The 14,129-nt window shown below is 39.0% G+C and overlaps 1 protein-coding gene across 1 annotated transcript in view; it reads right to left on the bottom strand.

The window, feature by feature from the left end:
* Positions 1 to 985: 985 nt before the first annotated feature.
* Positions 986 to 14,129, bottom strand: part of tap1 (transporter 1, ATP-binding cassette, sub-family B (MDR/TAP)) — a 42,417-nt gene continuing 29,273 nt past the window's right edge. The window contains exons 10-13 of the mRNA XM_061915534.1: positions 12,313 to 12,486; positions 12,069 to 12,225; positions 11,873 to 12,009; positions 986 to 5,500 (exon numbers count right to left, since the gene is read on the bottom strand). Coding sequence (XP_061771518.1) covers positions 5,303 to 5,500; positions 11,873 to 12,009; positions 12,069 to 12,225; positions 12,313 to 12,486 — 666 coding nt within the window. The 3' untranslated portion in view covers positions 986 to 5,302. The remainder of the gene's footprint in view (positions 5,501 to 11,872; positions 12,010 to 12,068; positions 12,226 to 12,312; positions 12,487 to 14,129) is intronic.

Below are 14,129 nucleotides of genomic sequence, written 5' to 3' on the forward strand. Positions count from 1 at the left end.
GTCGTGACAGCTGGAGCCTATCCCAGCTGCATTCGGCGAAAGGTGGAGTACACCTTGGACAAGTTGCCACCTCATCACAGGGCCAACACAGATAGGCAGAAAACATTCACACTCACATTCACACACTCGGGCCAACTTAGTGTTGCCAGTCAACCTATCCCCAGGTGCATGTTTTTGGAGGTGGGAGGAAGCCGGAGTACCCGGAGAGATCCCACACAGTCATGGGGAGGAAATGCAAACTCCACACAGAAAGATCCCGAGATTGAATTTAGGACAATCGTATTCTGAGGCAGATGCACTAACTCCTCTTCCACCCCCGTGCTGGCCGATATATTTAAAGTTATTATTATTAACATGTATTGCAAATATTTTCTACTGGGGCTTCACGGTGGCAGAGGGGTTAGTGCGTCTGCCTCACAATACGAAGGTCCTGCAGTCTTGGGTTCAAATCTAGGCTCGGGATCTTTCTGTGTGGAGTTTGTATGTCCTCCCCGTGAATGCATGTTTTACCCACTGTCAGTACCTCTGTGGCTATATGTGGCCCGTTACCCAGCCAAACCCTTCTTATTTCAATCAGATCATAATATACGGATATCGAGAACATCCATAAACCCTTTATTAAGTAAATAAAACATTTTCAAATTCAATAATTTGGCTAAAGTTATGCACAAAGCAAACTATAACCTGCCACCCAAAAATGTACAACTATTCATCTCAACCAAAGAGAAATATAACCTTAAGAGAAAAAGCTAACTTAATTTGTATGCGTGTACAACACTTAGCATATCAGACACTGTATGCAACGATATTATGGAATGGTTTAAGCAAAGACGTCTATCCAGTTTAGGAAAAAGTTAAAACCTAAAGTGTTTACTAAATACAAAGAAGAAGTATCCCGGTAAACAACTTGAAACTTAATGAAAATAAAATAGTCATATTCATTTTATTATGTGAATCATAAATTACTCAACTATTAATTCATGAGAACTGTTGTATTTTTTTATTTATTGATTTATTTGTTATGATCAAAGAACAGGAAGTGCACAAACATAGAAAAGGGGTAGGATTAAATAGGTTCTGCTTCTTTCCACTCCTTTTCAAACATGTCATGATAAACTGAACACATGTGATGTATCATACCTCAGTAGAAGCATTTAAGTCTCACCTTAAACCTCATTTGTATATTTTAGCCTTTAAATACACCCCCTTTTTAGACCAGTTGATCGTTGTGGTTTGTGCTGTGGTTTGTGCAGCCCTTTTGAGACGCTAGTGATTTAGGGCTATATAAATAAACATTGATTGATTGAACAAAGATCCAACACATTTTGTCAGGTACCTCAAATTGTACCAGATGCTATCCTGCAACACTGATAGACAATGGGAAAGATTAGCAAAAATCAAAAGGTATGCACTTCATTATCACAGCTGTGTGATTCAAGTTCATTACCTTCATTGCTGCACAGGGAAATACACAAATTAAAAAGGCTTTTGCACCAATGCCGCTTTTCTTCTGCAAAGTACTTGTACGGTTCTGTTCATTTTTGTTTACAAGGGTCAGGTTTTCCACTTAAAATAGCTTAATGGGAATCTGCTTGGCAGCAAGAAAGAAGGAAGATAACGAGGGTTGATGAGGTGAGAGGATATGAAGGGCAGCAAAGCTTGTGATTGCGCTGCAGCAAAATGAAGACTTAAGTGTAATACAGTATAGGCGGACTTTGCTTTACTTTTGGTGTTTACGACACACTCCCACGGATTACGTTTTATAATAAGCGGTCTGGTTAAAAAAACTAGTTGCCTGCGCGTGGCGGAAGAATAAGCAGTCGCACTTAGCGACACTCCTATGCCAGCATCGCCCTTCATCATGGCAAACTGTACTGGTAGTGTGGCAAAGAAAACGAAAACCATTCCAATAGAAGTGGAATTAGACATCGTGTAGAAAGGCATACCACCATTTAGCAGAATACCCGGTCCATGTCGCTGGATCGTCGCAAGAATGTTAGCACATTGTGATCGATGCAAAATAAGGACACTGGGAGTAATCTTTCATTGCAAAGATTTTTTTTTTTTTTTACAAACATAATTGTGTTTTTACATTGACTATAAAGCAAATGCATGAAAATAGGTTGAGAAATGAGCAGGTAACGTTTTATTTTTAATATAAAACTCATTGTATTGCATTGCTTTGAATAGGAAATTAGCCGCCATGTTACGATGTGGTCACATGGTATTGCGCGGATCGTTCTCCCAGGATGCAGACGGAACTCTGGAGGCAATGTGCAGCTAAGGAAATTATTTATTGTTCATAAATCAGTCAGGATACAAACAAAAGAGAAGTGTGCCGATAGCACGGGAAGCTAAGGAAAAAGGTACCGCGAAAGCTATAGAATCAGGCAAACAAATAGCAAAGCTTAGTTCAGGAATCAAAAAAGTAAATGTCGTAACCGTTGCATTGGGCAAAGAAGACAGCCAGCCTGAATGTGATGAAAAACAGGGATAAGTAGCTCTCTGATTAGTGTCCGGGGGCAGGTGAGTGTCCCAAACACTAATCAGAGGCTGGTGATACTAATCAGCACCCATTGTAACCAAAAACACACAAACCCAAGGGTGCTGAAAACAGAACTGAGGGAGTCAAAAACAAAACAAAACATGATCTGGGCAACAAATTATGACACACCACTTAGCATGGTTGTTTTAGATTGTCAATGACCGAAACCATCATCAAGCATAAAGATGGTATCCTTGAACATGTGATTTGTTCCAATAAAATCAACAGTAATAACTTGCATCTTTTTTACTGCTTTAATTGAATTTTGGAATTAAGTTTCTTGTTACTGGTTCTAATAAAAGTCCACTTGCAACATCGTCATAGGAACGGAACTTGTAAACCAGTGGTCCCCAAGCCAAGATCTACCCCTGCGCAAACTGTGATTATATTTATTTATTATATATATTTATACATTATATATATTAGTGATGTAACGGTATCAAAATCTCACGGTACGATGTTATTGTGGTATATGTCCCCCCCAAAAACTTAAACATTTTATAGTGTATAAAATAAGTACCAGGAATGTTTAAGATAAACACACTTACTGAAATTTAATGCGGATATAATGCTCAAATGTTTTAATAATATGTATAACTACAAAAATGTATTTTTAAGCGTGAATAATTGTGCATCCACTGTTTCAAGCAAGTAATTAAAACAATTTACACTTGAGTGATTTTAACGTGAGGATGAAAACATCCAGTGTAAAACAATCATGTTTACTTTACTATCTGTCAACTTTTACTTTCCGAGAAGAAGTATTCTCCACAGTGGACATGTTGACATCAGTTTGAAAAATGCAGTTTCTCTGAAAAGTTAACTAACAAACCTTCCACCAGAGTGGAGCTGGATAGGCCCAATTTGTTTGCAATTTATCATCACCTATATGTGTAGTATTTGCAATTTTAGCCGCGACTCAATTGATCAGAGTCCCTAGGAGGAGTTTAAGTACGAGATATTTATTTTTCTCGCTGAAAAAGGCCCAAAACCATCGGAACAAAGTTCTGCGCCATACCACGCCCACATCTTATGTCGCAGGAAAAATGTGTTTGAAATTTATCACCTCTATGTGCAGTATCTTTAATTTGAACCGCGACTCATTTGGCCAAAGTCCCTAGGAGGAGTTTGAAGTACGACCCATTTTTTTTGTGCAGAAAAAAGGAAGACGAAGACTAAGATGGCCGACTGCCGACTTACTTTTCGAAATGTGAAACTGATCAGCGGGGCTAATTTGTTCTCCTTTCATAGCAGCCAATTTCGAAATTTCATTTTTGAGGCCCCCAAAAACATAAACATTTGCGCCATACCTGACACGCCTTCAAAATACGGGGACTTTTTGTGCAGGTTAAGGGCCTCGAGAAGACGTCCAAACGTATAGAAGTAAAAAGAAAGCAATTACAATAGGGCTCTTGCAGTGCTCTGCATCGCCCATGTAGGGCTCCATAGTCTTATCAGTGACAGGGTATGACGTGGCCAGAAATAAGGTTGGGGTAAAATTTCTTTATGAAGCGCCTTGTCATTCAATCAATTACATATGGCATGTGCTTCCTTATGCAAAACAGGTTCCTCCACAGATCGCTAAGCCCAAACACAATGCATGTTTTCCATGTAGGGCTTGATATTTGTAAACGAGCCTGAATAATAAAGCAATACTTTACAGACAGCGTTTCACATTCAAATTCACTCAGGTAAAACCAACTTTAGTCACGTCAGCATAATATAACATTAACGTTATGTTGACAGCCCATTTAGGATCGGATGATTTTTCAAATAAAAGTGGGATTTTTCGTGTTAGAATGTTGTCTGGAGTGGCTGTGCATGACCAAAGATTGCATGTTGAGAGAGGATGATCTACAGCGCGCAGTCCACTAAAAGAGACGTTGTCTAGTATGTTCACTATCTTATTTCATGCCAAAACTGTTCTTAGATTGCAATAAGAAACATATGTTTATCTTTTTGTTAATAGAAAGCCAACAATGCCATTTTTTGTTTTAAAATGATCGAAAAGTGTAAAATTTGGTACCGGTACAAAATTACCAGTATTGGGACCACCCTAAATGTATCATACGATTTTTGTTTTGTTAAAAACAAAACAAAAAGTCAATAATGCCATTTTTTGGTCCCCTTTATTCTGAAAAGTACCGGTACCAAAATATTGGCACCAACCCCAGCGCACAGGATGTCCTATGCAAAGTATATCATCAGTCAGTCATATCATCTTCTTTTGGTCACTTAAATAAATACAGAGGATATGACCTCGGTGTCCTCAATGGCAACAATCAGCCTTTGAATGCCTTACCGCAGATTATTAATTATTTTTTTTTGGACGTGCACATTGCGAGACGAGTCAGTGTGGTGTGCAACAGTGCCTAGGGGTAAGGCAGTTGTGTCGAGACAGGTGAGATGTGAGGCTGAGGAGATGCGAGGCGTGTTCAGGAGTTAAAATGCGTGCCTGTTGGATGGTCACTCTTCGGGTGGGGACCGCGCTGATGTCAAAATAATAGATTACATTTTTCCAATATTTTCCGGACTGACAAGAAGAGTCCCTAACGCCGAGTGATTAATCTCGATCAACAGGTTGGTGACGGTCAGTTACAATGTGACCCGTAATAATGCAGCATTCAGAGAGCTACTGTAAGGCATAGCATAAGCATAGGAGTGTGTGTTTTTGTTTTTGTCGATTATGTGTTTTCTCAAAAGTTACCATCAGCATGATCAATAAGCACTGGTTGACCCAAACGTTATTAGCTCGGCTCAACTGCAGTGCGCCTCCTTTGTCACCAGTTCCGCATAACGGCCACATCTTTGCAGCAGTTCGTCATGGCAACCCTCCGCCTCCACCTTCCCTTCATGGAGGACCACAATGTGGTCGGCCTTCTTCGCGACGCTCATCTTGTTGGAGATGAGCAGCACAGAGCACTCGCTGCCTTGGTTGAGCAAAGTCTGGAGGATCTGTTGAGTGCAATCACAAGAAGACTTAGAAGAAGGCCCTAAAGCAGGGATATTCAGCTCAATTGTTTTGGAGGCCACATTTCCAGAAAGCTAAGAACCGGGGTGTCAGACTTCTTCCTTCGCTATAAATCTTACCTTTACGAGCCCAAATCGCTGGTCTCAGCCAAAAACCAATATACTGTATATACAGACACACACATATGGTGAATATTTAAATCTAGATACAGACATCTATGTAAATGTATATATACTGTACATTAATGTGTGTGTATATATATATAAATATATATATAAATATACATACATATGTATGTATATACTGTATATGTATATATATATATATATATATATATATATATATATATATATACACATACATACATATATGTATGTATACATATAAATACATATATGTATGTATACATATAAGTACATATATGTGTGCATACATGTAAATACATATATGTATGTGTATATATATATATATACATATATATATATATATATATATATACATATACATATATAAATACATTTATATATATACATATACACATATATATATGTATCTGTATATATACAAAACCCAAAACCAGTGAAGTTGGCACGTTGTGTAAATTGTGAATAAAAACAGAATACGATGATTTGCAAATCCTTTTCAACCTATAATCAATTAAATACACTGCAAAGACAAGATACTTAATGTAGGAACTGGTAGACGTTGTTATTTTTTGCAAATATTGGCTCATTTGGAATTTGATGCCTGCAATATGTTTAAAAAAAGCTGGCACAAGTGGCAAAAAAGACGGAGAAAATTGGAACATCACACTTATTTGGAACATCCCACAGGTGAACGGGCTAATTGGGAGCATGAGGGTGCTATGGTTGGGTATAAAAGCAGCTTCCATGAATTACTCAAACAAGGATCATTCACAAACAAGGATGGGGTGAGGGTCACCACTTCGTGAACAAATGGGTGAGCAAATTGTCCAACTGTTTAAGAACTACATTTCTCAACAAGCTATTGCTAGGAATTTAGGAGTTTCACCGTCTACGGTCCGTAATATCATCAAGAGGTTCAGACAATCTGGAGAAATCAGTGCACATAAGCTGCAAGGCCAAAGAACAACAACATTGAATGCACGTGACCTTCGATCCCTCAGGCGGTACTGCATCAAAAACTGACATCAGTGTGTAAAGGATATCACCACATGGACTCAGGAACACTTCAAAAAAACACTGTCAGTAACTACAGTTCATCGCCACATCTGTAAGTGCAAATTAAAACTCTACTATGCAGAGCGAAAGTCATTTATTAACAACACCCAGAATTAATGCCGGCTTCGCTTGGCCCGAGCTAATCTAAGATGGACTGATGCAAAGAGGAAAAGTGTTCTGTGGTCTGACGAGTTCACATTTCAAATTGTTTTTGGAAACTGTGGAGGTTGTATCCTCCGGACCAAAGAGGAAAAAAATCATCCGGACTGTTGAAGGCGCAAAGTTCAAAAGCCAGCATCTGTGATGGTATGGGGGTGTATTAGTGCCCAAGGCATGGGTAACTTACACATCTGGCATCATTAATGCTGAAATTTACATACAGGTTTTGGAGCAACATAAGTTGCCATCCAAGCAACGTCGTTTTAATGGACACCCCTGCTTATTGCAGCAAGAAAATGCCAAGCCACATTCTGCACGTGTTACAACAGCGTGGCTTTGTAGTTAAAGACTGCGGGTACTAGACTGGCCTGCCTGTAGTCCAGACCTGTCTCCCATTGAAAATGTGTGGCGCATTATGAAGCCTTAAATACAACAATGGAAACCCTGGATTGTTGAACAACTTAAGCTGTACATCAATTAAGAATGGGAAAGAACTCCACCATAAAAGCTTCAAAAATTGGTCTCCTCTGTTCCCAAACGCTTACTGAGTGTTATTAAAAGGAAATGCCATGTAACTATTGTGCCAACTTTTTTGCAATGTGTTGCTGCTTTTAAATCTTAAGTTGATGATTATTTGCAACAAAAAAAATAGTTTCTCAGTTCGGACATTACATTTCTTGTCTTTGCAGTCTATTCAATTGAATATAGGTTGAAAAGGATTTGCAAATCACTGTTTTCTGTTTTTATTTATGATTTACACAACGTGCCAACTTCACTGGTTTTGGGTTTTGTATACATATGTGTGTGTGCGTGTGTGTGTGTGTGTGTGTGTGTGTGTGTGTGTGTGTGTGTGTGTGTGTGTGTGTGTGTGTGTGAGATTGTGTGTAAATGTATTCATGTATGTATTTATTTATTCTTTGTTTTTTTAAAGACAACGTTTTGTGTTATTATCGGCTGATGTCAACATTTTGTCTTTTTCTCATTGCGCTTCTTGCTGTTTTCCCAATGTTTGCTGTTTTTGGTTCTGTCCCCAGGGCCAATGAGTAACAGGCCTTAGTACCATAGTATATTTGTTCATCCAATGGTTATATGGGACGCGAGTCACATGGTTGTCTTACGTCAGTGGTTCTCAAACTTTTTTTGTCATCTCCCACTTTGGACAAGGGGGAGTTTTCAAGCCCCACCTGCCCCCGTTGCCACAACAGAACGCTAATGCCAAGCTTAACATTTTCAAATTTATTGAACATCAAGTAACATTCAAGTCAGGGTTTCCCACACATTCATTTATTTGTGGCGGCTCACCACGAAAGAATTACGGCCGCCACAAATAAAACATTTAAAAAAAATTCGGCTTTTGACTCGCTTGACCGCTCATAAAAGCAGTGGGACTCTGTCTGTGAATGGAGCTTGTAGTTACATATTATATAGATATGTAAATATGATATAAATATGTATATAAATATGTACATAAAGTGTTGTAATTATATTCCAACTCTGCGTTCTTCTTGGTCATTGCCGCCGCAAGAATATAATAATAAAAAATTTTTTTTAAGTGAAATTCCCACCCGTTCCCCACGCCCCACCTGTCATGTCTCTATTCCCCACAGGTGGGGCCCGGCCCACACTTTGAGAAACGCTGTCTTACGTCATGCAATGCGCGTTTGCGAGACCAGTGGGGCAGTGTGCGGCCCTGCCTGGGGGTTGTAAGGCGGAAGACAGAGGCAGAGGCATGCGGGTATGCTCAGGGCTTAAAAGGCGTGCCTGTTGGCGTGTCTGGTGGTCACTTTTTTTTTGCTAATATATTCGCGATCAGCTCCCACAGATCGACTGGTCGATGGCAATCGATGGGTTGGTGACCCCTGCCCAAGACCAAGAGGGCCGCAAAAATGATCTATTTCTCAGCTGTGGTCCGTATGGGCCGCAGTGGTATCTAAGTTGTAATAAACTTTTTTACCACTTGTGGCAGTAATGACAATCTTAAACAAACAGAAGAAGTCTAGAGCTGAAGTCAGAGAGAAGTTTCTTAAGCGCAAAAAATTATGACTAAAGTGCTGAAGCTGTATTTTCATTTGCACTACAATTGTATTAACAGTTTAGTTAAGAAACATATTCATTCGACATTAGACAAACGTTAGTATTCCACGAGGGAAATTGTTCCACACAGTAACTCAGTTACATAAGATTAGTGATTTAGTTTATGTATTATAGCACAACATAAGTGTATTTGGATGTATTTTCGTCAGTTATTTATGAGTCCCTTCTCATGTAGTATATTTGGTTAGTACATTTGATCGCTGCCAAAGTTTTGTTTTAAATAAATAATAATTTTTTGTGATTAACGCATAGTTTTGTATCATATGGAAAAGTTGTAAACTGTAAGTAGGTTAGATATAATTATTGAATGCGATTTAAAATCAAGAGTTAGATTCCTAATTCAGTGTTAATTTTTCCTCTGTTGTGGATAAGTTGGGCCCCTCGGTCCAAAAGCTTAAGAACCCCTGCTTTACAGTAGACATTTTAATTTTGGTCCATTTGTTTTATCAGAATTACAGGACCGCTTTGCTCTTTCTAAAGACCTTCCGCTAAAAAGCTAATCAAAGATCCTCTCTGTGACAGCACTCAAGTGTTTTTAAGATTCTGCTGCAAAAATGTGAGTCTCACAAGTTTTTTTAACTAAACTCCGGGCCACGAGTTGAATAGCACAAATGTTGAGGACCTAAAATAAAACCTTGAGAAACATCACTAGTACAACTAGTGAAGTTGAACAAATGACTACTGACTGCATCTGAAGTAAACAAGCTACAGCAACACTTTACATCAGCTCAATTCAGCCGCCAGCCCGCCGGCCACATCCGGCCAGCCAAAGCATTTAATTCGGACCACCAAAAAACACCCAAAAAGGCTTGATGAAACCATTCAAAACAGGGTTGCTCATGTATGAGGTACTCCTGCCACCCTGCAGGGGGGAAAAAGCAAATCATATGTATCACTATGAAGCAGCTGTGGCTGAGTAGAAGAAGATGGCACTATTGACCTTGAAAAAAATCTAAATAAATCGCGAAAATCTGACTTTAAACGGCGACTGCGCAACAAGGTAAGAATGTATTGAAATTGCTGACTTTGCAATGTCGTGGTCGTGTTGTTTTTGGCTGTTTAACTCTGGCGATCAAAACTGGTTAACGTAAATACATGTAGCGCTGAATTTGACCAGCAGAGGGCGATAAAGCTACACCTTAGGTCTAACTGTGTTGAGCCACATGTGTACAATGTTTTCTGTGTGGACATGATTTATGTAAAACACAAAAAGACACTATACTTTTGTAATGTTTACATTTTCAGTCTTACAAACTTAAATAAAGGAAGACGTTTAAAAAAATGCAACTGAGGAAGAAAAATAATTCAAAAGGAACATCAACCACATTAACATTAACAACTTGCACTGAGCCTAGTCTATAAAATCCGCTACACCTCCTTGATACCGAAGTACATGTCAAACTACTTCCTTAACGTAAATGACCACCATAACCACAACACCAGGGGGAGCTCCACAAACCACGTTAAACCCAGATTCCGATCTAACAAAGGTCTTAACTCATTCTCTTTCTATGCCACATCAATGTGGAATGCACTCCCAACAGGTATAAAAGTAAGTGCATCTCTATATTCCTTCAAAACCGCTCTAAAACAACACCTCCAGGCAACTTCAACACTTTACTAATACCCTCCTCCATTCACATCCCATCTCCCCGGATTATAAACAACTCAAATGTACTTCTAATGTATATACTTGTTCTTATGCTATCTGAACTCACTATGTTCTCTGCTGGCTGTACATATCCTACTAAATAAGACCTACACTGTTTCAATGTTCACATTTCTCTGTCGATGCAATTGTTGATGACTGAAGTTCTGATATCAACCAAAGCTCCTCATCCCACCCCCCGATTGTAAATAATGTAAATAATTCAATGTACATACTATGATGATTAACTTGTGTGATGACTGTATTATGTTGATAGTATATATTTGTACCATGAATTGATTAACGTGGACCCCGACTTAAACAAGTTGAAAAACTTATTCGGGTGTTACCATTTAGTGGTCAATTGTACGGAATATGTACTGAACTGTGCAATCTACTAATAAAAGTATCAATAATCAATCAATCAATCAACCATCAGTAAACTTTACCTTCTGTTTCTTCATGCTGTTAACTATCTGTCTAGCTGTGTGCGCTGGAAACGAGTAGCGAGGGGAGAAAAATGTATTTATTGACAGAGCAGAGTGAAATATGATGTGTTTACTTTGTAAATAAATAAACACAGTCGGAAAGGAATATTACTTGCGGAGGCCCTTTCTAAGGAAACATCCACATTTTGATGTCCGGCCCCCGAGACTTTGGGCAAGACCTTGTGGAAACTGCGGCCCTCTCCAATATGTAGTTGAATAGCCCCGCATTACTTACATAAATCACATTAGGAAAAAAAATGATGGGGACCTTGGTAAGAAACATGTGTGACGCATATCCACCTGCAAACCGTGGTGTATTACTTTAGGGCCTCACCCACCACTTCAAAACAACCAACAACCCGCCCACAAAAAGCGAACAAAGAAACAACACAAGCAAAGCTGGAGACCTCGGAGTCAGTCCATTAATCGCTGGCTGTATCCATTTTTCCTGTTGCTGTTGCGATCTCGAAAACAACACTTTTTAAAAATGGTGGGTCTGTGTTGTGGTTAGGAGAAGCGCTGGTCGCTCGCCAGTTCAACCAATCACCAAACACCTACATATTTTAGTTCCTATGGGACTTAGTTTTGACCCTGCCTCAGAGTAGGAGCTAAAATGGTTAAAGGATCTGAGGACCGTAGTCCTTAGTTCCCGTATGTCGGAACACGACCAAAAAGGGCTAGGAACTCCAAAAAGTCTCTACTTTTGGAAAACGACTGTAGAAACAACCTAATGCTCGATTGCAACAGGAACTAAAAGCATCCAACCTGATGTTCGTTTTCCGTGTCCAAGTCGCTGGTGGCGTTGTCCAATATCAAGATCTTGGGTCGTCGAATTAAGGCTCTGGCGATGGCGATACGCTGTATCTGCCCTCCAGAGAACTGTGCTCCTTTCTCGCCAGCATCTAACCGACAGCAGATCGTTGTCACACAAGTCATTATTACAAGAAGAAGTGGTTCGCACCTGTATCGTAGCCCTTCGATAGCCCTGTGATGAAGCAGTGGATGCCGGCCTGGCGGGCGGCTCGGTGCATGTCCTCGTCACTAACCTCGCAGCCATACTTGATGTTCTCCCACACGGGGCGAGGGAACAACATACATTCCTGGCTCACCACTGAGATCTGCCAACAACCATGAAAAGGAAGAAGATTCAAGTTGTGTTTCTTTAATCCCGAAGAACACATCAGTCGCTGCTGTCGACCGCACACCTGCTGCCGAAGATAAAAGTCTTGATAACTTTGCAACGGCAGCCCGTCCAGCAGGATCTCACCGCTTTGGGGATGGTAAAACCTCTCCAGCAGTTTGACACAGGTGGACTTCCCCGATCTGTTAAGCCCCACAAGTGCCGTGATCCGTTTGGGTTTTATTTCCAGGGAAACGTTCTGGTTCAAGAAGAAAGGAAAAAGTTTGTGATTATGATTGTTGGCACCACATCTAAGGACCAGATGTGCTGCAATCTAACTATCGTTATGTGTATGTTATTAACGTTTTATAGTTTTTTAATGTTAATAACGTGTAACTAATGAATTATTATTCATAACCAGTCCCCCGACAATGTCAAAGTCTCCCCAAATGTGTGTCAGTCATATGTGCTGCAAAAATTGTTTGTCCAACTCAAGTGTCCCCAAAGTACGTCCCGTGGTTCGCCAGCGCTTTCAATCTGGCCCGTTGTATTCCTCAAAGATGGTATTTGTTGACAATAAATTTGAATAATTGAAACCGTGCAGTTATCGGAAGAAGCAGCTCAGTATTGTTATCCGTTGACTAAGCGTACTACACGTTTGAGTACATAAGAGCAATATATATGTACCATTTAGACATCCTTTCCCACCGATTGTCTAATTATTCAAAAACCAACACAGAGAGTTAATAGATGTGGTACAAAACACAACTTGTCCACTGAATTATGTGGATATTATTAAAAACAATGTCTATGCACCACACACAATTCAAAATGACACCTTTTTAAATCCATTACAAGGCATGATGGGTAATAATGCAAAACAGTCTCTCAACAATTTGACATGTTTGACGCATTTTACCTACTCAACACTTTAAGGAGGTCATCAGGGAGTTAAAGAAGGTAGGAGTGGTTCACACACTTTCAGTATTCAATGTTTTATTGTTGGTACTTTATATTGTAGTGATGGGGGTTGTTAATGTGTTGTTCTGTCTGTTTTGATTAATTGATTGATTGAAACTTTTATTAGTAGATTGCACAGTTCAGTACATATTCCGTACAATTGACCACTAAATGGTAACACTCGAAAAGGTTTAACAACTTGTTTAAGTCAGGGTCCACATTAATCAATTCATGGTAACGAAAGCTTGTTCTAATTAATCCTTTGGCAAACTGACGTGTCTCTGATCACTTCTGATAATTTTTTGGATCCTACATCTTTTATTTTTGTGCAAAATGATTGTTGTGTTATATTTTACAGTATATATTTTGACAGAAAAATCACTGATTGTTAAAGGACTGGAAATGACGCATACGCTGTGGTCCAGTTGCGTGCATTGCATATGTTTTTACGTCGCAGTTGCTGAAAATATATTTACGTAGATCCACGCTGATGATCTGGCTGTACTAAACAGCCAGAAAAAGGATGAAACCCCTCAAAAAATATTGCAGTTACATTTTAACCAGCGCTGTGGTGTGTGGCGAAATGACAGTGTAGTAGCGAGTTTCCCCGAAAATCTGACTTTTACATTATATATATATATATATATATATATATATATATATATATATATATATATATATATAATATAATATAATATAATATATATATATATATATATATATAATATATATTAAATATATATATATGTTCATGCTGTTTGGCACACTTTCCTCTTCAAATCGGTATCACATCTATTTACAGATTGAAATCATTGTGATCGCGGATCCCAAATTTTTCAAAATTTGTTTGTGCTGCAAAATTTTTAATTTGTTCTGGCATGGTTTTCAAATTTTCCTAAAGTAAATTTCCTAAAATACATTTTCTGTCTAGCCTTGAACAAA

The sequence above is a fragment of the Nerophis ophidion genome, linkage group LG11 (assembly GCF_033978795.1).
Source record: "Nerophis ophidion isolate RoL-2023_Sa linkage group LG11, RoL_Noph_v1.0, whole genome shotgun sequence".
In the NCBI taxonomy this organism is placed as follows: domain Eukaryota; kingdom Metazoa; phylum Chordata; class Actinopteri; order Syngnathiformes; family Syngnathidae; genus Nerophis; species Nerophis ophidion.